Raw genomic sequence first — 26,848 nt, 5'->3', positions numbered from 1 at the left:
AATAATAATAATAATAATAATAATATAATGTACGTGTACTTTCTCAGATGCAACAAATCGATTTCACGTAGAGCAGACGTTTACGTACGACATTAACATTAATAGTCTCTTACAGTTTCGAGGAGCGTATAAAGCTCGTTCCGCTCGAGTTTACGATCGAGTTGCCAGCCGATTAACATTTACGTCACATCGATAGCTTTGGCAACATGGAATCCCATTGAGTTACTCTTTCGGAATTTTACGGTTATTTCTTTGATCCTTCCTCGCTGCTGGATGTTTCCCAAGAGGAGAGGAGGCACACAAACAGAATGTTGCGAGAAAAACATCTTTTTGTCAAGGAACGCAAACATTTATATTCTTTCTTTCATTTTTGTTTTTTTTCTCTCACTCCTTCTTCTTCTAGATACTCTTTTCATATATTACAGTCTCTTTCCTTGTGTATTCTTTTTTTCTCTTTTCTCTTCTCTTTCGTTACTCATTTCTTTTTCTTATCTCTTCTTCTTATATTTCGCTCGTACTTGCGTTAATGTGCGCCCGTCAACGTTTACGGGGGGGAGGAGTAAAGGAAGACGCAATATATTCTAAATTGGGTTTCTCTGTCTAGATATATATATGTATATATATGTAAAGGCGCAACGCTACATTCCCCGTGTGTAACAAATCAAAATCCGGCCCAACAAAGCATTACAAAGGTGTGAACAGAAAGATAAACCGCATGTTAAGATCTGGTCTACTTACGAAACTGACACTGTTGAGCCTCTCGGGCAAAGTACGTACTTTCTAGGACACACGTCTCACGCATTATTATTAAGGTAAATGATGCTATATAGCTTAGAAGAGTTAAATACTATGTAACGAGTAATAGAGGGGAGGGGAAGGTTTCGTTTCTTTTTTTTTCGGTTTTCTTTTTTGAGAGAGAGAGAGAGAGAGAGAGAGAGGAAGGAACAGGTAACGGGGGTAACAGAGGTGAGGGCTTGGCTTTTGTAAGGTGTAGACGGGTATACGCACGATATATATTTTAGTATATATCCTATAGAGAGGTATAATATTACGTGTAACGTAATATAAACGTACTATGTAACGTAGCTTGTTAAGTAATAGGTACATTGTAAAAGGTCTCTTTGAAGCCGCTGATAATAATGCATTCTTCGTGGAAAACTCTCTACGTTTCTCTTTCTTTTCTTTCTCCCGCTTTCTATTGTTTCGCGTCTTTTTGCCTTCCTTCTTCTTCTTACAGTAGATATTCGTTTGTTCGTAATTGCTTTTCATTTCTTTTTTTTTACCGTTCGTCGATAACGCCGTCGAAGGGATAAAGAAAACCGAGTAAGACGAGAATCGAAAGAGAGTACAAAAAGTTGCCCTCCACGAAGAAACACCTAGAGTATATTTCTAAACTAACGGTATCATAGTGACTTCCCAAAAAGCTATAGTTAACTAGTAGTTTCAATAGTAGGAACGTATACATAGTATAGTAATTCGTCAAAAATTATATTCGCTCTAGCTAATTCAAACCTAGTTTCACCTAAAGAAAAGTCTCATTAAGTAACTAAGGTCTGTAACAACACAAATGTTTACCTAATTACCTAGATATATATGTATATATATATATATGTATAAATATATATATGCTCTTTTTTGGATTAATACTTCTTTTTTTTCTCTTTTTTTTTTCTCCCACGTTAATTACTTCATCTCCCTTTTCACACGTGTTCTTTTTTTCCGGTTTTTTTATTTTTTTCGTTCATTCTCTCTTCAAGGTACGTATTCATATATAATTATACACGTTAATATACGAGCGTGTTCTATGTATATGTATATAGATTCGCGCGTGCATTTATATACATATAGATAGGCTCCGACCTCGCGTCCTTTTCCTTTCTTCAATTTTTTTCTTTTTTTAATTCTTTTTCTCGATCCGTTTTTTTTTTTCGTATTTATTTATTTACTTTTTTTTCCGTTCGTTTTTTTTTTTTTTGCCGTATATTTTTTTTATTCCGTTCCGTCTCTACATCGTACACACACGCGTACACCGTATCGGGTGTACGTAGTTCTTCATTTTCCTCGACATTATGAAATTTCATGAAATTCATTGCGAAAAATACTCTGAAAGGCGCGACGAATGAGAAATGCTTATCGCCGACCATTTGCCGCGCGCTCTCGACGCGCTATCCGCCTTCACCATTCACGATTCACTGCTTTATTTATGCCCCTCGACATATCATCTCCCGCGCAAATCAGAAAATTCACCTCCTTCTGGGATTAATACACGGCGTGCCGCTACCTGGGAATGTATTCTTTCCTTCTTTCCTCCAGTCGTTTCCTCCTACTCGCAACTTTTTTTTTTTTTTTGCTCTCTTTTAGTACTTTTTTTTTCCCCCGCTATTTCTCTCTCTTTCCTTATTTTTCACTTCTTTCTGTTTCGACGAGATTTTAGCAATCTACGATCTCGACGACGGGCGCCCTCGCTCTCGAAATCGAGCGAACAACCTTCACTTTCATGGAAGATACGACAAGAATGTCGCAGGACCTCGACCTCGATCGACTTCCCACATATTTTCCCTTTATTTCTCGTCCACCTCCTTCTTTCATTTCTCTTTTTTTTTTCTTTCTTTGCCGACACCATCGTCGATTCCCTTCACGATCGTCGTTTCAAAAAACTGAATGCCGCGAACACAGCGAGTCCTACCTTAAAGCTTCGATCTCTTCTCCGCTACGAAATTATCTAACATCTAACGAATCAATTGACGTGTTTGTCGCGAACGCGAGTCGTTCGAGGCAGGAATTTGTATCTCTTTCGTTCGTCGAAAAGTACCTAAATATCTGTATGGTATCTTGACCTGATTGCCTTCTACTTGCAATTTCTTCCCCTCCTCCCCTAACACAAATTTTCTATCTACACTCTAACTAAAACACCATAGAAACCTGCGATTCGTTGGCCATTTAGAATTGATTGTCTCTTCTAAGTATCGGATAATTGCAAAAATTCGTGCCTGATTATTCAGAGACTGTGTGGGAACCTTATCGACTTCGGCACAGATGTTACATTTCTATCGAGAGATACACCGCTTGTGTCTTATTTTCAAATAATCACTTGTTTCGTTTTTCGAAACTTTTGCACACACCGCCTGTGCTTCATTTTCAAATCGGCCACGAACCTTTGCAATCGTCCAATGTTACAATAATTACTTTATCTTCAAACATTCCTTTCCTTCGACTAACATCTTCTAAATCTGATCGACAAACAATACGTTGAAATGAACGTAATTCGACGAATTCACGAAAAGGAGGAGCGAGTTTTGCAAGAGGTACGTTTGATATATCAACTAACTACGGAGTGCTGCTCGCCGAAACGGACTCGTTTCTCTAAAATTTGAACACTTTCTTTATTGTCTTGCTACGTCTTGCCTTTGCTAGCCAACTACGAAATCACTACCAGTCTTTTCGCGATGCAAGTTTGTTTCGTTGCTATGATAAACCTTACTACTCTTTGGCTACGAGGAAAAACGAGGCCCCATAGGTGACTAAACCGAGTTCTGTAGAACAGAGACGACCTATGATCCCGCTGCTACATTTATATCCTTTCTTCTCGTCAATTCGCATCTCACACTACGATCACAGTTTTACTGAACTGAGCTTTCTCGAGCAGTCTCGCGAGAATTCGCTTATTCCCACAACTCGAAATCCTGGGAATAAAAAGGAATGGTTTTCTTTCGTCTAGGCTACACGTTATTGCACTTCTCGATATGTTTTCGATTCGCTGCTACGCCGAGTCGGAAATCAACTGTAAGGTAGAATTTATGCTAATACTTTCTCGATAACGAAGGCGACAAGTCACTAATCGAGGAATGTTCGATGTGCCGTAAAATGGCAAGTAGTATCCCGTTAAACGAAGAAAGGAAAATACGATCATCTCTATCTAGGTACATATCTATAGAAAAGTGAAACGTCGTTTCCTGCGGAATAAATAATAAATAAACATGATAAACGATTTAATAGGACAACGAAACAATCGGGATACCAACACGACATCAAACCAAAGTGAACACGACCAACAATGAGCAGACACAATCACGCCTCCTCAAACCCACACCAAACACACTACAAAATTATACACCTACACCCTTCGATATTTGTACGTTCTAAATTCCTTGGCACGTCAGATCGATCAATATATTGACTTCATCCCACGTAAGTATAACTACCAAAAATAACAAACCTACGCTACGATTCCGTGAATGTCCTGCATTCCAACTACTCCTGTACAGGCTGATTCTAGAAACTGGGAGAGGCTGTAGCTATGTTTCGAACTAAGTTAGAAAAGGTATCCTGGAGGAAAATATTGCACTGTTTGAGATTCTCTATCATCTTGTGGTACGATATTTTTTTCTCTGTTTTTTCTAATGGAATAACGCAATTTTTCTGCATAAATTGACTTTTAGAGTGATTCTGCGAATGAAAGGTACACTTACGAGGTAAGGTAATTGAAAATTCAATATTTTACGAGATATCTCACATGTAACACGAGAGTTATGATGAACTGTAAATACTATGATATTAAACGTGATAGCGACGTGATGATTCAACGTTAAAATAGTAATTGCTAAAATGCACATTTGAACGGTGCAACGAAAACTATCAATACTCAATTTATGCAGAAAACAAAAATTGTGTGGTTCCACTTAAAAAAAAAAAATTATACCATGGAATGATAGAGCAATCCTTCCGATACTAAGGACCACTACAATCGTCCACAAAGAATTTGCAAAAAATTATAATATTAACACGTTGATTAACACGGAGGGCTTCAAATGTTTAGAGTAATTGAAATAAAATGAATATCGCCAACGAAAAATTTCGAACGTCATAGCTAACTAGACATTATTTTGAATTAAAAAAAAAAATAATAAGCATGATACAATACTATGCTTAGAATAATGAAAATTTTCTTGTGGCCCCCCGAGCAAACCATGTAAATCTGGCGTGGCAGTCAACGTGTTAAGCAATTTCATTAAGTGTTATTCCTAGAAAACGTGTTAAAGTACGATTTCTTATCGCACTTTTAACTGGCAAAATTTAACTGCCATGCTTCTCATCCGGTACAGTGTTGTTCGCGTTATAGCTGTTCCAGTAGTAGCGTATTCGCGATAAATCTGTCCGTTCAACGGAGACACAGTGACCAAAAACGAAACCGCATCGAAAGGGTTGGTTAAACAATACAAAACATTCCTTAAAAATTTTTCCCTAACCTCCCTCGTAACAGAGCTACAGCCTACATCCCACTTCCTACAATCACCCTTTACACCAACATCGAAAATCACTTGAAATCATCGAAAAAAGCAAAAAAAGGGACAACCGCCGACCACTCTAACCCCTTTCCACGTTACCGTGTGCCTACTGCGGCCTCGAAAGGGGCGTGAGTATCGTCGGTCATAGTCCGATCGTAGGTATCGGATGGTAGACGGCACCCATGTCGAGGCCCTGAACGCCCAACAGGTCGCTCATGGAATAAGTGAGCGTGGCTGCTCGCGAGGCGGCTGCGGCCGCGACAGGATGAGGCCTGTATGAGGCGGCGGCCGCGGCCGCAGCCGCAGCAGCGAGGGCCCTCTTGACATCGTAGACAGCGGCGGTAGTGGCCGCGGCTGCCGCAGGTGCGGTCGCGCCAGCGGCGTACTGGTAGGTAGCGGCCGCGTTTGGTGCGGCGGTAGCGACTATCGGAGTGAGCAAGTGGTGGTGGGGGGTACCGGCGGAGGCTGCTGCAGCTGCATGTGCAGCCGCGGCAGCGGCCGTCGGAAGGGGATACGGCGCGTAACGATAGGTGGTGGGGGTGGGTGTCGCGACCATCACCAACTCACCGTATGCGCCTCTGTTGGCCGCTCGCGTCTTCGCCAGGTTCGCCGGGAGCATCACTTCCTTCGGCTGTGCTTTCTTGCATTCGACCTTGAAATTCAACAGAGATCGGTCAATCTTTAGTTCTGGAGGAGATGTTGGGAACGCTTGCAACGGTTCTTTTCGGGGGTGGAGGGCGATTCGTTAGGATGGCTGAAGTGTGTTTTTTGGGGACACTTGGGGGTGGTTATGGGTATGAAGGCAATTGGAGGTTACGAGGTTGCTGTTTTTGGGGTAGATGTACTGTGCAGCTCGGAAGTATTGGGACACCTTGTATGATTTGTACGGAAATTGTTGAACGATTTAATATTTAACCCTTTGTACTCGAGTGGCGACTGAGAAGCGACGTTATTGTTTACCATTTGGTACATGATTAATCGAAACTCACCTAAAGCTAGTATTTCACAGAACAGCAGGTCTATGGACCTCTCGTAAATGTCTGATAAACAGTGAACTAGTTCGGAAGAACCAACTTCTAATGAAATGTATTATAATTAAAATGTTAAATATTAAAATATATTTGTCGATATATGTATCTGTGATTTATTTCATCAATTTTTTAATAAATACTAAATACCAATTTTGAAGGTATTGGAAATGGGTTATGAAATGAAATAGTCTTTGTAATCTGTTAATGTACTATTTATTAACGGACTCAGAGGAAACGTCTTTACTACTTGAAATGTTCTAAAGGACTGTGACTGGGCACCCAAAAAGAAAGCTGGGGTCCGCTTATACCTAGGAACTGTTCACTTTATGGTATCGCAGTGGGCAGTGCGTGACTCGAAGACGGACACCAGACACATCTGGTGGATGTCCTAGTGCCTTTGCTTAAAAGAACGCGGAGACATTTTCGTCTTCGCTTGATTATTTCCATAGGGTGTTGTTAGAAATAATCGCTTATTGCACAAGCAAGTAGCAGGCATTTTCCCTATAGCAAAAGGATCTTCGAGTGCAAAGGGTTAGCTGCAGACATTTGTCTTTAAGACGTTGTCGCAGACGTGCAGTTAATTTTATCTATTAAATCACACTATGTTGTAAAAATACAGGGTGTTCCATATAACACTTACCACGATTTTTCAAACACTTCTGATTGTGAAAAGTTTTTCTTCAGAAAGTTCCTTTTCCCAATACATAGTAACGGTCGCCTTCATTTTTTAAATGACATATTTTTGACTTATTGTGTTATAACTCCTGTCAAGACGAATTCATTCACCTGGTCACACTGTGTCTTTGAAAGCAGTCAGATCACCCTTATATGAGATCTAAGACACCCTGTGTATGTTTGTTAAGTTTTTTTACAATATCTAATAAAAACGATATATTTACAATTTTGTATGAAAAATTAGAATTTTCTTTTTCACGGAAACAGTGCACCACCTGCTGTTAGTTGAAGTCGCTCAAATGCTAAAGCTTCTAAAATTGTACGTAGTGATACTGAAATCAGAATTCAGACTTATCTCTGAGATGAGTAGTCCGTAGTTAAAGGGTTAAATTACATTTCTACGTCAAACATAGTAACTACTACTCGTTGCACTACAAGATTCAAGGCAGAATAATCTCGTAACGACTGTTTAGGTTTGCTTCACATTCAGTCGAGTGTCCCAATACTTACGAACAGTAGTGTATCTTTACGATTTACGTGACAGTGCAGGGAGTATCACGAGACAAGTAGTAAAACCCGAAATTGGGTACTTCGAGCATCCAGTTGACTTTAATGTAAGCATTTCTCCCAGCAAGAATACGTTTCGCGTGATTCTAATATTTATCAAATACTCTACAACATTGTACAATATACAGAAACTCTAATTCAATTACTATCAATCTCGTTCTTTTCACACGAAGAATCTGTAACGCGAATTCCCGATGAACGGTGTACGTATATCCTCTGTTCAAGCAGCAAATAGATTTATGATAATTCGTTCGACTATGTTATACTCTCGTTACGAGTGTGTGTGTATTCACGTGCGTGCTTTGATGCGGGTAATCAAGGATAATTCGATGACAGCTAATCAGCGCGATCTATCGCTCTAATATTATCATTGGAAATAGGAGGGTGTTTTATATCCCCGGCTAAATATCAGACGAAGGTGTTGCTGGGTTATCGACAGAATTGGGATCGTCTAGGCCGGATAGATTTATGGGTAACGAGAAGTGGCATCTCGGTAAATCCTTGATCGACGTCAGCAGAATTTCGCGCGGTAGTAGACAAACAAACAGAACTGTCTATTACCACAGGACCCCGTGTGATCTCTACTATGACAGGCTTTCCAGAAACCGCTTTTCGTCTTCCAGTGTATGATCCGTACGCTCGACCAACGTCGTTCTCTCTGTGTGTGTGTGTGTGTGTCGCGCGCGTGCGTGTCAAATGCAAATAACCACGGCAGCCCTTCTCAATTATACGGAAAATTAATTCCGCTCGACGCCGTATCTGCAGACGGAAAGCGGAAGGCAAATACCGTTTGATACCACCTCTGCGGCCACGTGGCGGGGAGAAGGACGGACAGAGAGAGAGAGAGAGAGAGAGAGTGCTCTCTTCGTTCGACAAACAGGATTTGTTGGCCGACCGGCGACTCACCATTTTGTTGTTGATTTCGTGGAAATGAATCTCGCAGACTTTGTCGACCACGTCCTCGCTTTGAAACGTGACGAAGCCAAAGCCTGGAACAGAAAGAACAGGTGTCGTTTAATAATCGGTGATGGGGGTTTCCTTTTTGCTTGTTCCCCCCCAAAGCTGTGTAACGGTACAATATAATCGAAGTTAATTGTAAAGCTTCTGGGTGAAATTATTCGTGTCAGACTTGTGAGGAATTATGAAATTCAATTCCTGGCTGTTTGTTCTCGCAGAGGGAAATTGATCATTTAAGAGCTGCCGGAACAGCTTTTACCTGTTCGCTATTCTTCGAAACGACATGTTTCCTTTGTGCGATGTTTCGTTGATGAAAATTATCGATCGCGTAGAAAAATGTGTAGATTTCTCGTAAAATCGAACCACTTTGACCGTCACGATTTTGTTCTATTAACTCTTGATCAAGATTTTCATATTTTTTGTCGTGTCCTCAACGCGAACCACGCGACCGATCACCCCCACCGTTGACTTGCATCGCTTCTATCTACCTGCCAATAAGGATTCGCGAAGGAGGCCTTTTTCTAGGAAGGGCGTTGATTGGCCCTTTTTCCGAATTAGCAGCTACAAAAATATGTATAAAGGTAGCTTTCGCAAGCCCGAAGCCAGAATATGTACGGAGAGAAGCAAAGCGTGTACGGTGTGTACATATAAAAAAAAACCGAACAACGTAGTTTAACCTAAAACTAAACAACCAATAGGGAAACATCCATCGTGATATCTTCCAACCGAGAAATAAGATCACGGTACCAAACATTTTTCTTTCAGCATTTGTTTAGAAACCCCAATACTTACTTCTTCTGTTACTTCGAACGAAGATGAAGAATATAATTATTAGTGCTATTTTTCCATGTATCGGAGCAATTCCAATTTCAGATTTTGCAAAAGATTGAAATGTATTAAACATAACAAGACAAAAACATTCGCGAATATACAAGTATTAGGTGTACAAATTAATTCGACGCCTTTTTTCGCGAAACTTCAACAAAATCGATTTAAAACTACTATACTTTTTTCAATAAATGGAGAAATGTCACCAAAAAATAACGCAGTTTACTTTGAACATTAAAATTGTGTTCCATTTTTCGTACATAAACATTGAAGTTCGTGAAAAATGGCACCGAATGAATTTGTACACCTAATACAAGAATTTCCTTTCTCCTTCTACGAGAATGTTTCGCAACGAAGACAGGAATTACTCCGTTCAGTCAGCCTCTCCCCGAGGATTTATTCGATCAGGAGCGAATCTTAACCGACACTTTAAATACGTCGCACGATTCCGATGAATGCCCTTTATTCAACTGTAATTCGCCGCCCTTAAAAACCGTCCCGAGTTAACGTAACTTCCCACGCGTTCTCTCCGCCGCGAAGATAACTATCCCGTCGGATCTTCCTTTAATTCAGCAGAGCCGGACGAGTTTCGTTTCCTTTCCAACCCCTTCTCGCCGTGGAACCCGTTCCACTCGAACGCCGTCTAAGCATTTCTGCTCGAAATTTATTTCGGTCGAGGACGGACGAGAGAAAAGTGGCTGGAGGAGAGGAGACGGGATGGTAGTAGACGAAGGAGAAGAAGAAGAGGAAGAGAAACGAGAAAGAAGAAGAAGGGTGAGAGGACGATGAGCCGGCGAAGAGTCATAACTTAATCAAGCATCAAGGGTTATTAAAAACTTTGCATTGGTCTCCAGGTGATTTTAATCTCGCCCCTTCGCGTCGCTGAATTTCCCTCCGTCTCTTTCTATTTCACCCTGTTCTCGCCACCCCCTACGCGGGAAGCGTAGTAATTCAGGCTCAAGTTATTCGGCGCGGCGCGAGTTATACGAATCCAGTGCGCGATGTTGCTTAAGATAACCAGGAGTTAGTGCTTCCGTGCTGCAGCAGTCTGCGAGGAGCGGCGAAGCTACGCCGGGTGACTCGTAATTAAACACAGCCGATGGATACCGGGAGTCGAATGCCAGCCGACAGCTCGCGATTCTTCGAGCGTTCTCTCTTCTTTCTCTTAAATTTTACACCGGAAATGGAACGGGCGCGTTGAATTAAATTACGTTAGAGAGAGGTGAAGCTGCGCCAGGGCGAACAACGCAGACACAGACACCCCGCAGTTTATTCGAGTAATTAACGTCGATCGATCTTAATTTACGGTCTTATTTATTTATGACGGTTAATATGCAAGGAGATGGGGTCAGGAACAACCGCGATCAGAGTTCGCTAGGTGCACACGCCGTTGTTCTCGTTAAGGAGAATAATACGTGCGATAATTTTTATTCTACTACTTGTTGGAATGTTACTGTAAGGATGAGATACCTAATTATCTTCTCTGGTGGCAGGAGATAATTTTTATGCGTGGTTTAAACAGTTTCAAAGGGTGAATAAGGTCGGAGACAAATTTTTTTCTTCAAAAAAATGAAAAGAAGCTTCACATCTGATTTAAAATTTTGGAGTCATGTAAGAATACGTAAGTAACCTCGAAGAAAAAAAATTTCGTGATTTAAATACTTTCAAAGGGTGATTCGAATTTTTTCGATGGAAGAAATCGCAGAAAAATGAAAGGAAGTTTCATAGTTGATTTAAAATTTGGGAGTCGTGTAAGAAAAAATTTTTCTTCCATCATAATCTGGCTTCGAAACCATGCGAATTGTACCTATGAAGTATTTCGAATTTTTTCGATGGAAGAAATCGCAGAAAAATGAAAGGAAGTTTCATAGTTGATTTAAAATTTCGGAGTCGTGTAAGAAAAAAATTTTTCTTCCATCATAATCTGGCTTCGAAACCATGCGAATTGTACCTATGAAGTATTTTTCGTATCACCGCAGCTAGAGATGATACTTAAGTAGCCTGTTTTACGTAGTCCACCTTGTGTAACAGATGAAATTTCCCGGAGAAATTATTCGATTCTGTGTGGAGAATTTAATTCGATTTTAGGAGGACTTTAAGTAGTGTTTGATGCGTAACAGGTGAACAAGACGCACAGGACGCGTTGTTGAACAAGCGGAAGGACACTTAGCGTGTTTTATAGAACGACGTTCTTTTTATACAAGTATAGTAACGTTTAATGCTCGGCAGGAAAGTAAAATTTGTAAACCCTTCCAGAGCGGTGCGTTTGTGTAATCTTCCAATAAAACGCTTTTAACTATCTATTCGTGCATAACTTGCCCCCTTAATACCCTCAACTACACGTAGTCCTAAAATCTGCCGCTTTATAATTCATTGATTTTACGCTCGCCCACTTTATTCGCCTTTATAAACTTAACAGACTATATTCAGGTCTGAAGTACGTGTTACATTTAATAACACGAACGGTGTAAGATTAACTGGCCTACCTCACGACACACCCGAAAGACCTAACGACAGGCAGTAAAAGTAATATCAATCTCGCGACATTTCATAGTCCAGTATGAAGCACCTTGTCAAATTCGATACATCAGGAACGAACGTGAAATTAACAGATCCTCGAGTGAAACAGACTTATCTGGCTATACGATACAACCTTTAAAATTCAATTAATCAAACGCGGTTTGCTTCCTTTCAAACGAACTTCCCCCCCCAACTGATTCTCCTTTTCGCGTTTCTCCCTTTCTTCAGCCCATCAGCATCCCTCCTTCCTTCGTCACTTTCGTCTGCAACTTACACTACCGGTCCCTCGACCTTTAAGCTCCTCCGTCGGCATGAAAAGCACGAGTGATTAAGTTATAAACTTGGCAAGACGTCCGTTTGAGTGAGGAAGGGGCTTACTTCATTTATGTAATTTATAGTACTCTGCCAGTCAGCTAACTCCACGGAGCCTGAGCACTCTCTCCTTGCACAAAGGCCGTGCCCTGACACCGGTAACATTTAACTACTTCCTGTTGGAGTCTACCGAGCGTGCACACAACGTCCGGACACAGGGACCCAGAGGCCAGAGGTATTCCGCCGTCCCGATATTATTCGTCTTTTAAAGCGTGCTCTAATATCGTGCAGGGTATTACGAAGTCGTCTTCCTTTAAGAGGTATTAAAAAGTTATGACAGAGACTGTTCACGCTGAGCCGCGGCCGTCCTTCAGTCACTTTTGCGCAGGGAATAAAGTCGGCCGGTATGCAGCCGGCGATATGATGTATGCGAAATATCGCATGAATTTATAATAGGCACCGACGCCGTGTAAAATACGGCACTCGCGAGCGCGCGCACCAAATGAAATTACATTGTTTCATAAATTCCGTCCGCGTTAAACAGCCTCGACTCTGGTGTTCGTTGGAACATCAGGAGTGTAAGGTGCGTACGTTGTATCGGGTGTAAGAACATTTTCGAAGCAGTGTTAACATTTTACTGTCGAAGCGGAGTCTCACAGACTCCGCTGATTCTATCTTTCTTGGTTTTTTTCTATTCTATTTAGAACTCGGTATCATTGTATTCAAATGAAATTAATACAACGAAGCACTCTATTCTATAATGTTCATTAGGAAAATGTGTAATAGAGGTAAATCAGTAAGAAAAGTTGTCAGAAATGTTCTATGTTTATACTATGTTCTAACTAGAAGTTTACGTCCCAAAGAAAGGTGTCTCGACAGTAGAGGGCTTCTTACTGTGAAAAAACTCAATTTTTGCTTTTTGCATTTTCCTATAGTTTAACATCTGGGGAATATGTGGACGAAGTTTTGAAGCTTGGATCTCGAAATTGGCAGAGGTATATGCCATCGAAGGAAGCGGTTTTATGTAATCTTGAAAAACCGAGAAGTCCGATTCATTTCAAATTTGCCAGGTGCCTTCGGTAGATGTTGATTTATCGTCTGAACTAGAAATGTGAAAATATTTTCAAAATTTAGTCTTTGCGGTCAAAACAACCATCATTTTTTTTGCTAAAATCGAAAGCAATCTCTTTAAAACCTTTATTTTTCAATACTTTTTTATTATTCCAGTTCAGACGATAGCCACGCGTCTACAGATCAAGAATACGTCTGCATTTTGTATTTTGGATATCGTGTCAGCCATAGATAAGGACATTTTCCAAGGCGCTCTCTTCACGGTGCTCCTACTTCACAACAAACGGACATTTTCCCTTATAAAAAATATTTTTGTGTTCTCAAAAGACGATAGAACAAACACAGAAATTTGCAAAAGGATACGCGCAGCACTTGCTTCGTTTTAAATTTCCGAAGAAAGAGTAGTCACAGTAGAAAGACCCCTTGAACTGTTAAAAAGGAACGAACGAGGCGAAAGATGATGTCAGTTTTAACCAGAAAAATATCACACATATAGAAGTACTCTTCGCGACTCGTGAAACGTTCTTACTTCACACAAAGATGCAAATATTTCATTTTACACGTTCCCGAATAGCCTCGTTCGAGGATATCATCGCGGCCAAACGTTTACTTTTATCATCGATAAAACGCGATTATGTCGCGGTGCCACGTGTGCCGCTCGAGAACAGTGCTCGGTCGAGGGTCACGTGTTTTTAGGGTCCCGATTATTGGACAGGATCACAGGGACAGAGTGGCCAGGTCAGCGCGGTCAGCGCTCCGTTAGAAGCGGTCCAATAAATTTCGTAAGAAAAACTGGTCCCACAGTTCGAATTTTCATAAGGGGATTTATTTCCTTGGCTCGAACGAGTAGGGTCGTCTCGAGAAGCTCCATTCTCGCGTCCACAGAGGTAACTGACCACCAACCACCCCCATGGGGGATGAGAAGGTGGCGAGCGGAAGGAAAAAGTGCGTGCTCAGCTGTCCAACCCCTCCGTTGGTCGCCAGATGCGCTCATTTCAATAAAAAACACACCCCGAAATATCCTTTTACTCTTTCCTGCCGCGGCTCCCTCTTATCCTCTTACCTCTCGCGTGAGTTCCTTAAATGAACCATAAACGGTCCCGACCGTGTGAAATTACTGTAGAGTCGAGCCGGTTATCTGACTATTTTTCGCTACCTTTCTGTTAGGTAGAATTATAGCTGGCTTTATCAGTCCCCGGCAGAGAATCCAAGGGAAATATGCTTGGGACGTTACTTTTCGGAAGTTTCATTTTAAAGGGAGAGACTCTTGCAATTTCTTTTTTAATAAATCAGTAGTAACGCATGTGGAAAATATTGAAATTAATATATTGAATAAAATACCGAAATTCGAAGTATTAGTTCCGCGATTTCCTCAATTTTGCGTTGTTTTTTGCATAATTAGATTTATCATCCATGGAGAAATTTTTTAAATTTAGGTACTACAGTTCTGAAGCTTACTATGAAAAAATATTACACCACATTTTCGAATTATTCTTTCACGTAGATTCACTCTTCTTCTGATCGCACCAGCAGTTCGAAAACACCCTGCATATCTTCAGCGAGCGTTACTTTGTCAAACGAAATATGTACATCTTTTGACCAGTGATCCATGGGTGACCTCATGACCTCTCGATTTCTGATTAGAACGTTATCGCTGGGAATTCTAGCTTGGACCAACGACACGCATAGTGAAACGATGTTTCGAATCTCAGCGACGTGGTTGGACAAGTATTAGCAGCTTTCGTTCTAGGGTTAAATTCCCTTGACGAGAGGAAAAATGGAGCTTGATGGCTCGAAGTGGCAGGCGTTGACGGAAGAGAGCAATTCCTCTCTGTTCCGCGACCATCGTCGTCCTCGGTTTCGCCTTCGTCTTTCCTCTCTCGTCTTTTCCTCCCTCTTCCTTTCTTGCGACCATCGTCGTCCTCGGTTTCGCCTTCGTCTTTCCTCTCTCGTCTTTTCCTCCCTCTTCCTCACTCTCTCTCTCTCACGTCTCTCGCCCTTTTCTCTCCTCCTCGTCCATTCCACCCCTCTCGACTCTCGAGCATAATGCGACCCCGCCATTGTACCAGTGGCCATGTTAACGTTTAAAAGCCACGCTGCCGCTAAGCGTGTTTCAGAATTTTACCGTCTATTGAGAATGGTAAAAGGTTTCTTTCAAAAGGCTCGGCTGGCAGAACGATTTGAAACTTGTAAATGGATACGGCTTAAACCTTCGCTGTGTTTCTCTCTCTCTCTCTCTCTCCTTTTCCCATCCGTCCCTTCTTCTTCCTTCGTCGTTCTATCCTCCTCTCTGTCTCTCTGTGCGCCTTTAGCGTCCTACCTGTTAGGTGGCCGACTTCCACGAACGTTTGTTTGTCTCTCTGTTAATGCGGCCATCGCGCGATCATCGCGGAATATTGTGGCATTCATGAATTTCACGAGTCACTGAAGTCCCCGATACAAAACGAACGTACAACTTTGATGTCGTTCGTTCCAAGCAACAGGCTAAGTGGAATCGGTCGTTGCATTTCTAACTGCACCGATTTTATACCTGTCCAATTAGACTCGATGCAGCGGCGAAGGTCGTAATACGTTTTGAGATCATCTTTCAGAAGTGTACTCTTGAAATGCTGGAATTTGCAACGATTTCGCGTCTTTGTCGAGAAAGAAGTTTTTCTGTCAAGAGTGTTTTCTTCCTGCTTAACCCTTTCGTTACCACGAGTTACCATAGTCATCCTGTATCGAGCATTTGCTGTGTTTTAAAGTTGGCTATTGTCGGTCAGCATCGAATGCTCGCTGTATTCTTACTCTTAGTCTAGCTTTTGGGTCTTTTTTGACCCAACGCCTTCTTACCTTTTTAAAACTTTTGCTGTTATCAAGTTTACGTTCTCTTAACGTTGTATTAAAAGTTTATTCTCTAGGCTCTTATGGCGATAATAGAAGTTGTTACACATAAAAGCTTCGGGTCCTTTTTGACCCGTATAGTTGAACGGGAGAATGCAATAAACAGGGTTAAAATGATTACAGTCATTCAACTTTAAGAATGAAAAAAAAATGTATGCTGGATTAATTTCAGGTGAAATTTTTAAGTCGCCGTGACTAATAAAGCATGACACTTTAAAACTCGTCGACAAATTAAACGCGATTGCAAGAAACCTCGTTTTCTTCAATATGTTCAATTATAAAATTGGAAGATGTACTCGCAGAGAAACAGATATTTAAATCGAAGCTCAACGACGATTGTGTTAACCTAAAGAATGTTACACCCGTGAAACGTAATAATGACGTTATTCAGAAGGATCGTTCAGCGTCGCACGTAAGTCCTGGACCGTTTATTCCACAATATACATTTTTCGAAATCGTTAATCTCCGTCGGACGAGCCGCGCAGCCGTTAAGGATATAACGACCGAGACGTAATAATCTACGTTTCCTGCATCCAGCGAAAAGTCCAAGGTTTAGAAAAAGAACGATCGCAATCTGTTATCAAATTTCCGTTCTCTCAGAGTAGGTTGCATCCCCGTGTCTCTCGTACCTTCGCGGAATTCGTTGTAAAACAAAACAACGAAATATCAAAAACACCAGAAAAAATTCATGCGCGCAAACTTTTCGTCGAAAAGTAACAAACGAAAAAAAAGAAGAGTTGCAAGATTTATCTCGGCCGATTCGAATTTTCACTACGAAACAATTTCGTACTTCCGAAACCGGGGGAGACGATAAATAATGAATTTCACGTGTCACGAAGTATAGGTAACACACGTAACAGATGCCAGCAGAGGCACTATTCACGGCACATAGATTGTCTCTGCACGTAATGTCGTTATTATTATAGATTGATGATCGTTCTAGATTATTGATTAAGCAGTTTAGTGCGTGCTACCCAATTACCGATCGGAGTGCATACCAATAAATCAAGACCACGATCTACGGGTGCGGAGCCAATTTGTACGCCGCCACCCACCTTCCCTCCAACCCACCACCTCTGTTCCCCATCTTGTGCTAAACCTAATCGCCTCTCGGTAAAGCGAAGATGACCAAAGTTTCTGCAACAGTACTCACGGAGCCGGCACGATAACATCGTTTCCGACCGTGTTTTCTTCAAGTCAGACGCAATAACGACCGGTGTAAACTGCAATCCTATACGAGAACCGATCGTTATCGATGGAAAGTTTGCTCACAGATATACGGTTGTTAATTGCCTCTTTCAGAGTCCACCGGTCGAAACTGGTTCGCCCCGTTCGCAAGATTACCGATCTGAAAGGAACGCGAGCCACGACGAAGTCGGTTGGAATTGTGTTATTGTGATCTTAATATTAGAAAGTAGTTTCGATACAATTCGGACACTTTGTTTTTCTTCTGCGATAGTTTCTTGTCGATTTAATTTGAGCTTTTTGAACGAATTGAACGAAGGTAGAAAGTTTAGTCAAATATTGAAAATTTTCGAGAAATTGTTTAATTGAAGGCTGCAAATAGAAGAAGCTATAAAGTGACAGTTGCTGCGTTTTTTGTTATTCGGTGAGATTGTGAAGTATTGAAATAAAAATATTGTCAAATTGTATAAAGTAAGGTGGTTTATGTAGGTTTAATTGAAGGCTGCAAATAGAAGAAGCTATAAAGTGACAGTTGCTGCGTTTTTTGTTATTCAGTGAGATTGTGAAGTATTGAAATAAAAATATTGTCAAATTGTATAAAGTAAGGTGGTTTATGTAAAAAGTAAGTTTTGATATATTTTGCTAATAAGTAACATTTTGATAAGTGAAAAATTATTTTCTTCAAATTGTCCTTTTTAGGTAAATTGATTGCGTTGTTTTGTTAATTAGTCACACTGTAAAATTTTAAAATAAAAATATTGCTGAATTACACAAAGTAATGTGGTTTACGTAAAAAGTAAGTTTTGATATATTTTGCTAATAAGTAACATTTTGATAAGTGAAAAATTATTTTCTTCAAATTGTCCTTTTTAGGTAAACTGATTGCGTTTTCTTGTTAATTAGTAACACAGCAAAATTTAAAAATAAAAATATTGTTATGTGATAAAATTTTGACACATTTTATTCATCAAACAATTGTTTCCTTAAAATTTCAATCTCTAGTAAATACAGTCCTTTCTACATCCAATCGACATCAAATTTCTCACTCGAATCGAAAACCTAACATAATCACACCGGAGCAATTTTTACTCGACATTTCGCGCCGGCGTCAAAGAGAATTCGCGAAACTCCGAAATGTATAAATCAATTAAGGATCACTTTTTCAATTTCAATTTAGGAAACTAGGTTCGACCCTCTCGACGCGAGTTAAATGAATAAACCGCGATCCGATTTTGCGGCGCGTCGAATCACGCAGGACAGAGAGACAGAGCTGTATACGGTGGGAAAGGGAGATAGACAGAGATAGAGAGAGGCGTGGACCGATCTTCGATTAGTCGCCGCCAGAATTTCGCAATGTTAGAATTTCCAGGCGCTCGTTAGCGCGCCAATCGCAAATTCGCGATCGCGAATTTCCGGTGCACTTGCTCGGTCTGACGCTCCGCGTGGCGGGATTCGCGCCGGATTACCGGAGCGGACGTGCTCTTCCTGTTCCTGACCAAACTTTCCGCGCGATAATGCGGGAAAAGCTGACGTTAATTTTACATTGGACACACCAGGACGCGTAATTGTTATCGCTCGGCCAGCCGGGCCATTTTCAATTGCATTATCAGGGGGATGCTATTTTTGAGAAAACAGACCCGCCTGTTTTAACGATACTCCGAGCCTCTGTTTCGTATGGAAATGAAGGAGGATGATTTACACGTCGGTGGTTTAATTTGTTAGTGCGCTGTTCATTTTTTACAAGTTACCAGATTTTGTGCTAATTAACTCGTCGTTGGAAAAGATATTTTTGCACGTTTTGCAGGCAAACAGAGTCGTTCATGTCAAAGCCTACATTTTTCTTTTACTGCTCTAGGCTTTGAGATCTATGAAATCTGAAGAAATTTTGGAACATTTATCAGAGTATCTAAAATTAGGTGAGTAAATTAATTTAGCGCTATTGATCACAAAATCTGGACGACTTTATCGACTCAGTATCGTCATATTTTTATAGAAAGAGAATTCGTCAGCTGCTCGGTAAATGGAAAAAGTCGTCCAAAATAATGAAGATAATTTCGAATAATAAAATTCTATTTGGTTTTTTCCAAATAAAAATTCTAGTTTGGGAAAGAAGGCGCTGAATTAATTTGTACACCTAGTACATTACACAATTATTAATTGTTAAGTCAATTATTCAACCCTTTGCACTCGGAGGTGATTTTGCTGCAGAAAAGGTTGCAAATAGGATCGTTAAAATTTTTTCAAACTAACGTAGAAATAAGGTATACTATTTTATTTAAATATTCGATGTGTTCTCTATTTCACTGCGGTGAAAAAATTTATGGAGGCCCATAGATCTGTTCTCTGTCTTCGTTAATTATTAATTAAGCGACGATTATTTAATGTCGCTTCTCAGTCGCCACTCGATTGCAAAGGGTTAAAAGTTTCTTTAATAAAAATCAAAATTCGTTTCGAAGGGTTAAGAGGAATAGTTGAAAAGTAATCACTTATAAAATGCAAACTATGTGAATCGAGTCTTTCTTATTTTACAGGAATTATTCATTTTTCATCTGGAACATGTGACTTATTTTTCTGTTACAAGATTCAACGGAATTTTGAAAGTTCTCAGAGGAAAATGCTGAGAACGATGCCACGTTATTCTACTTCACCTGTCTTAACTGATACCGCCGCCTGTGAACTGAAAACAAGTTGTAATTAACTCTAAGTACTAATTTAATTAGGCTGTATCTTCATCTCTGCTACACGACTACGCTCGATTCAAGTTTGCCATTATTGAGTTTGCAAATTAGCAAACGTCGGAATATCAAGTATCATTTTACATTTTCATCCAATATATTTCCGCTCCAATTCATTCACAATACGCACGCCAGTATTAAAAATAATAATTAGTAAACCACAAACTTTAAATATTTAATTATTCCCACGAAAGTTCCAAGGAAAATAGAACAAAAGCATAAAAAATCTGTAATGCTAAAATTACAAACATCGCAAATTCGAAGTTAGAAAGAACAGAATTCTATCTTCATCTATCAAATCTCTCTGAAATCTCGCGCAAACAGCCCACGACTCCACGAAGTTCTAAAACAAACCAGTCCGCGAGCCGCGTAAAGTAAGTAGAATGGGCCGTAAGTAGCCAGACTCGAGGCGATCAGCGTTTCCGATCGTCGCTGGGTCACGATGGTTTTTTAAGAAGTTTTCGAAAAGGTCAGCCGGTAACGATTATTGCTGAGCAACTTCGGGCTTATCCAGGAAGGTAGTGGCCAATAAAGGCTAGAATCACGTTGCCAGTGGCCCAAGAAGTTAAGACACTCTCGATTCCACCTAAAACGTACACCCTTATCTATAATCGATTAAAACGTTACGTCGTTGCTTCTCATAGTGTCTCGCGTCCTCCTCCGCCATTCTCTAAACTTCAGACCACTTCTAAACCATCCCGACAACGCGGTTTACCACCAAACTTCCATGTCAACGTTATACACACACCCAACCCGGATTGACCGTTCCACGTTGATTTTTTCTACGCGGTTAAAAATCGCGTAAATAGAGTCTGCTTGTATGAAGAAAAAAAAACAGGTATAAGTTATAAAAACATTTAAATCGCATAAGTTTGAGGTGGGTGAGGAACGTCGTTACCCTGTTTTAACCTCAATTTATTAAAGTGTAAGTGTATGGTCGGCGTACAATTGGTCCAGAAAATACAATCGTTTACTTTGTTACTTGTCCCGGCGGCAGCGGTTCGGCGGGTACGTCGCGATGGTCGGTAAAGGAAAAACTGTCCGGAGGTGTAGGCGTACTGGGTTTTTATATTGTTAGGAGTAGCGATAGATAAAGATAGAAGTGGAGAAAGTGGTGGAAACGGAAAATTCGTTCGTCCTCGTGCGAACCTGGATGCCACATGCGCGCTTCTTAGGCCACTCGAGGACCAAGGCAAGTCTTAACCCGGGGAGAGACAAAAGAACGGAAACTAAAATCTGAGGTTCGCGTGGAAGAATAGAACGAGGTTCGGTAAGGGTTTGTTGACGACGACGTACCCGTCACAAGTTAATAAAAAGAAGTAAAGATATTTCAGAAAAGCAAAATAAGTTTTATTCGGTGTCAGAATCTGTACCGTAAAATTTGAATCGTTGTACAAGAGGTTAAAAAAAACCTTCAACCGTATGTGTGTGTATATTAAATCGGAACGTTGATATGCTTATAAATACAGTATATCGTTGCATATAATGCCCAAAGGATAATGAACAGAAACCATTAATAGACCCGTTAATCCCGATACCGTTAATAGCAGCAACAGTATTATTATAATTATTACGTGATTATTCAACATCGAACGATATCCTCCGGTCTCTGAAATAGGGATGAAAACCGTAGTTGAATACAGTTCGCGTACCGCGAAAACGATTTTCTCGATGCCTTCCAGTTAATACGACCGCGCAATCCGGTTAATACCGGGCGGCATACCGTTCGCGAGAAACGCACAACACCGAACGAAACGGATAGAAATATTCCTCCTCTCGGCACCGGGTTAAAATTCATTTAAATTAGAGAGAGAGATGCGAGAGAAGATCGAACGAGAATAGCCAGCGGGTGGTTCGTTTTCAAAGCGAACTCACGATAGAAAAAGAGGGATAAATTTCGCAAAGGACGATATTCCGAGAGATCGTCATGTCGGGCTCGTCGTCACGAACCCGACCTATTATTCGCCCGTTGGATCGCATTGTTCGGTCAGATGCGGTTCTCCGTTCGGTTAAATAACAGACATCTTTGTCCAACTTGTTGATTTACAACGGCACCAGCCGGAACTGTGGTTCAGAGACGTTCAACCTCCCTGGGTGAGCCATCACTTCCTAATGGCTGTTCTAAAACTCCCGATGCTTCGTCGTTTCAACGTCGACGAACGAATATTCGCCGTGGATCCTCCCATCGCGAGACGCTCGACGAACCTTGTTGTTGCCCGATGGAAGTTCCGCGAAAACGACTTTTCCACCGTCGTCGTCGTCCAGAGATAGGGCATTTTCTCACGGCTCCATGGGAAAAGTGTGCGCGAAACTACGGTGATAGGCGTGTAGCACACTCGCCCGTGTTCTATGTCGTTCGTTTTCTCACAAAGCTACGATTAAAATGTCTATGAATATTTAAACGTCGTAACGTTGTACAGGATTATTCTATAATCTTTCGATCCGATCAATAACGTTTGACACGCGGTGTCGCTCGGTGCCGGAAACGTGTCGGAAATTAGCTATTTTACAAGTTAATTGCAAACAAAGGCGAGGATAATTGGGTTAAACGACGGTGATATGGTGAAATCGTGGACTGGTTATTAGAGAGAAACCGAGCGACTGGGTTTAACGCGGAAAAAGTTGCCCGTGGAGAAACTGAAAATTGCGTTTCGGGGAAAGTTTTCGCGGTTCTTCCGCGTTTCGCGAGATGCTTTTTGGCAAGTGGAGAAGTAGGGCTCGCTGGAATTTTCAATGCTAATCGTGACGTTAACGCGAGTTTTATACACCACGGTGTGTAAGAATGCCCGGCTGTGAAGACGGTACGGGAAAGAAGGTTCGGCTAGTTTAGCCTAGTTTTAAGTGGTGTCGTTTCATTATTTTCTATACAACGAGCCGTCGAACTTTCAGCTTCGTCGTGGCTTCCGTGCCCGATAATACTCGATAATGGAGTGGGTCGATTAATTATTTTAAACCCCACCTCCGTTCAGGTAAAGTCAACGAGAAACTAAATGGAGTTCGAACCGAAGACTAAATATAGCCGTACGCTATTGTGCCTATATAAAGAATAATCGTACAATTAACTTTCGCATACAGTTTCATAATTAACCGGTGAAATTGAAAAATAATTGACATTTTACATCCAAATACGAACCTCGCGCGTTCCACCGGAATTTCCGAGCATTGCTAACTTGTAAATTAAACGTGACACGTTTTTGCAGAAAATCCTGGTACATACGAAATTACACTATTTAACCATTCTTTTCGCTTACACATCGAAACGTCCAATTTGTAAAACTCGTGAAAATCATCAACACAGCTGATTGCCGCTTGGCGATTTACTCAGAATACGAATTTATGCGAAAAAGAAAAATTTTGGATGACAAATCTGACAAAAATAAGAGCAATTTTCTCGATGAAAATTCAACGCGTACGATTATCAACGAATCCAAGAACGTGTAATCGAGCAGCGAGAAAAAGTTGCACGTTCACGCCTGGCGATTTTCACGCAACCGACGCGGGAAACAGCGAGAACACGTAAGAGATTTAATTAATCACAGTTAATGAGATGTAAGCTCCTTGGCCTGACTCGGCTCCTTTTTGCCGTACAGCTGACAGACTTCATCAGAGATACGCGGAACTGCAAACTGCACTTTACCACGTTTTGCAATTCGCTTAGCATGCAGCTCCGCGTTGCCATCAGCCCTGCTCCCCCGCTTCTGTCCTGTACTTCCGCCTTCCGTCTTCTCTCGCTCGAGTTTCATCCCTCCCCGCTCCACCCTCCCTCCTCATCCTCCTCCTCGCGTGCAAAGCAGATTAAACGAACGAACCAAATTGAGGTACTTAAGTCGTCAGAAAGCAGCCGGCGGAGTAAGCGAGATGGAGAAACAGGGAATCGAGCGAGATAGCGAGGAAGATTAGGCGAAACTGTGCTTTTAAGTCGAGCTGCTTTATGAATGGATTCATCTGACGCCTCCTCCCCGCCCCTCGAAACTTCAATGCCTCGTCGTTTACGATCAAACGAGCCGCGAGAAAGAACTTAGAAATCGCTAAACCATGCACCGCGAGCTCCTGTTATCTGAAAGCAAGTTTGCCCGGGGATTAAATGTGTACTATAAGCAATTAAGTTTGGCCTGTTGTCTCGCGGAAGCGTGAAGTATTCATTGGAATATGTCATTGCGACGAGATAAAGATAGTGTTTCGCTGTTTGAGTGTGCGGAGGATCGTTTAAAAATCAACGTGAATTTGACATTTTTGTGGTACTATGATTGTAAATGTGAAGGTGTAATAAATGAGTGAGTGTTTTTGTTAGAAACAGAAACAAGTCGTATTCTATTTGAGGCGTTCGATAAAGTTAGTAATAAGTTTGTCGTTTCATGGAAATGTATGAAAGTCTGGGTTAGAGGTTATGAAAGATATTAACATTTAGAGGGTTGCACATGCTTCTTTTCCAAGATTTCGTTATTTTAAGCAAGAGGTTGAACGGTGTTAAGTAACTTTTAGAAGCTAGGAAGGACACGAAGGAAGTGCATCTTGTTTTATTATTCACGTTTCAGTCAATCAAACATATTGACGTACGTATATGGCTGCCAATAGAAGTCACTTCGAATATCAATTTATGATAACTCGAAACTGTAGTTATACCTGTGTCTCAGAATTAAGTACGTGCAGGTTAATATTTATTCGATTCCCTTCTCGTCCTTAATAACTAATATCCTTAAAATAATTATGGAAACTGATACACTTCGAACATTTCCACAAATGAAAACTTGAATCATCGAATTCTATACGCAAAGCTAAAGTGAAGAAACCAACAATTCTACAAATTATTTAATCCCATCAAGCTGCCTGTGTTCAACTTGCTTTCTACGTCACCATAGAAACTAATACACTTCCAACTTTTCCTCCAAAAAAACACTCAAATCATCAAATTCCATATAAAAAGCTAAAATGAACGAACCAACAAATTTAGAAATTATTTAATCCCGTCGAGCCGCCTATTTTCAACTTGCTTTTTACACCACTATAGAAATTAGTACACTTCCAACTTTCCACAAATAAAAACTCAAATCATCAAATACTATACGCAAAGGTAAAATGAACAATCCAACAATTCTACAAATTATTTAATCCCATCAAGCTGCCTGTGTTCAACTTGTTTTCTACGTCGCCATAGAAACTAATACACTTCCAACTTCTCCTCCAAAAAAACACTCAAATCATTAAATTCCATACGCAAAGGTGAAATGAACAATCCAACAATTCTACAAATTATTTAATCCCATCAAGCTGCCTGTGTTCAACTTGCTTTCTACGTCGCCATAGAAACTAATACACTTCCAACTTCTCCTCCAAAAATACACTCAAATCATTAAATTCCAAACGCAAAGGTAAAATGAACAATCCAACAATTCTACAAATTATTTAATCCATCAAGCTGCCTATTTTCAACTTGCTTTCTGTATCATTACAGAAACTGATACATTTCCACCTTTTCCACAAAAAAACACTCAAATCATCAAATTCCATATAAAAAGCTAAAATGAACGAACCTACAAATTTAGAAATTATTTAATCCCATAAAGCTGCCTATTTTCAACTTGCTTTCTGTATCATTACAGAAACTGATACATTTCCACCTTTTCCACAAAAAAACACTCAAATCATCAAATTCCATATAAAAAGCTAAAATGAACGAACCAACAAATTTAGAAATTATTTAATCCCATCAAGCTGCCTATTTTCAACTTGCTTTCTGTATCATTACAGAAACTGATACATTTCCACCTTTTCCACAAAAAAAGTCACTCAAAGACGCAACAAATTTAGATATTACTCAACGCCATCAACAATCTCATCAACCTACCTATCTTCAACTTGCTTTCACACTCCACAAACTGTCTCCGCAGAGTCGCTCAACGGGGAACAATTAATTACAAGTTTCAACGAAACGTCAACGCCGAGAGTGACGTGTCAAGAGAAGAACAACTCGTCTGATTTTCCGTAAAGATTCCGCCTAGATGGACGAAACTTTCCTACCCTTTTGTCTTCCACCGATTTAACATCGCGTCGTGCGGTTAAATCGCGCCCACCATCTCTAGATAAATCTCCATTCCTGCCTCGTCCACCCTACGCCGCTTTCTTGAAGCAGCTTTCCGACCTTTCCTTCGCTTCTGCGCCCATCAAGACCACCCTTCTTCTCTCTACCTACCCTGTTGAAAATCATAGCGAACGTGGCGAAGATGAGCGTCGGCCACGGCCATTACCGTCAAGAACGCCGCCATAAGATATAATTGAACGAAATCCCTCTCTATTAGGAGCACAGGCATCGCGAGAACTCCACGCGCCATGTTCTCTCCGCTCCGTGGCCCGTTCTCGAGGGGTTGCCTCGACGTTCGTTCGGTTCCGTTTCCTCGAGCGTTCCTGGCCTTTTTCTACGGGGGTTTCTACTGTACACAGGCTCGTGTACGACGTCCCGAAGCGGTACACCCGTGTATCGTATTTGTCAGACGCCCGCGGAAAAGAGGGCGAGCCGGGCATTTCGTATGTAAGCCGCATCCCCGCTCCTAGCCACACGAAATTGTGGCAATTTATTATCGCCCCTTTTGCCCGAAAAGTGGCCCCACCCACACTCACCAAGGGTGAACGCAACTGTACACGTCGTAACGCGAGTTACCTACGTTGATGGATATCTTTGGTATTTTTCTTCCCTTTTCTCTTCCCTTTTTTTTTCTCTCCACTCTCCGGCGATCCTCTATGGCGAACCCACTCTCTCTTCTCGTTGATGATCGCACAGGATCGTTAGAACGCTCTACGTCGA

At 41.0% G+C, this 26,848-nt stretch overlaps 1 protein-coding gene across 1 annotated transcript in view; it reads right to left on the bottom strand.

Annotated features, from left to right (window-relative positions):
- Positions 1 to 26,848, bottom strand: part of LOC108577544 (RNA-binding protein Musashi homolog Rbp6-like) — a 326,939-nt gene that overhangs the window by 52,978 nt on the left and 247,113 nt on the right. The window contains 2 exon segments of the mRNA XM_017940722.1: positions 5,853 to 5,937; positions 8,465 to 8,547. Of these exon segments, the coding sequence (XP_017796211.1) occupies positions 5,853 to 5,937; positions 8,465 to 8,547 (168 nt within the window).

This window comes from Habropoda laboriosa, unplaced genomic scaffold, assembly GCF_001263275.1.
Source record: "Habropoda laboriosa isolate 0110345459 unplaced genomic scaffold, ASM126327v1 scaffold822, whole genome shotgun sequence".
Lineage (NCBI taxonomy): Eukaryota > Metazoa > Arthropoda > Insecta > Hymenoptera > Apidae > Habropoda > Habropoda laboriosa.
Note: the sequence above shows the minus strand (reverse complement) of the source record. Positions and strands in the feature narration are given on the sequence as shown.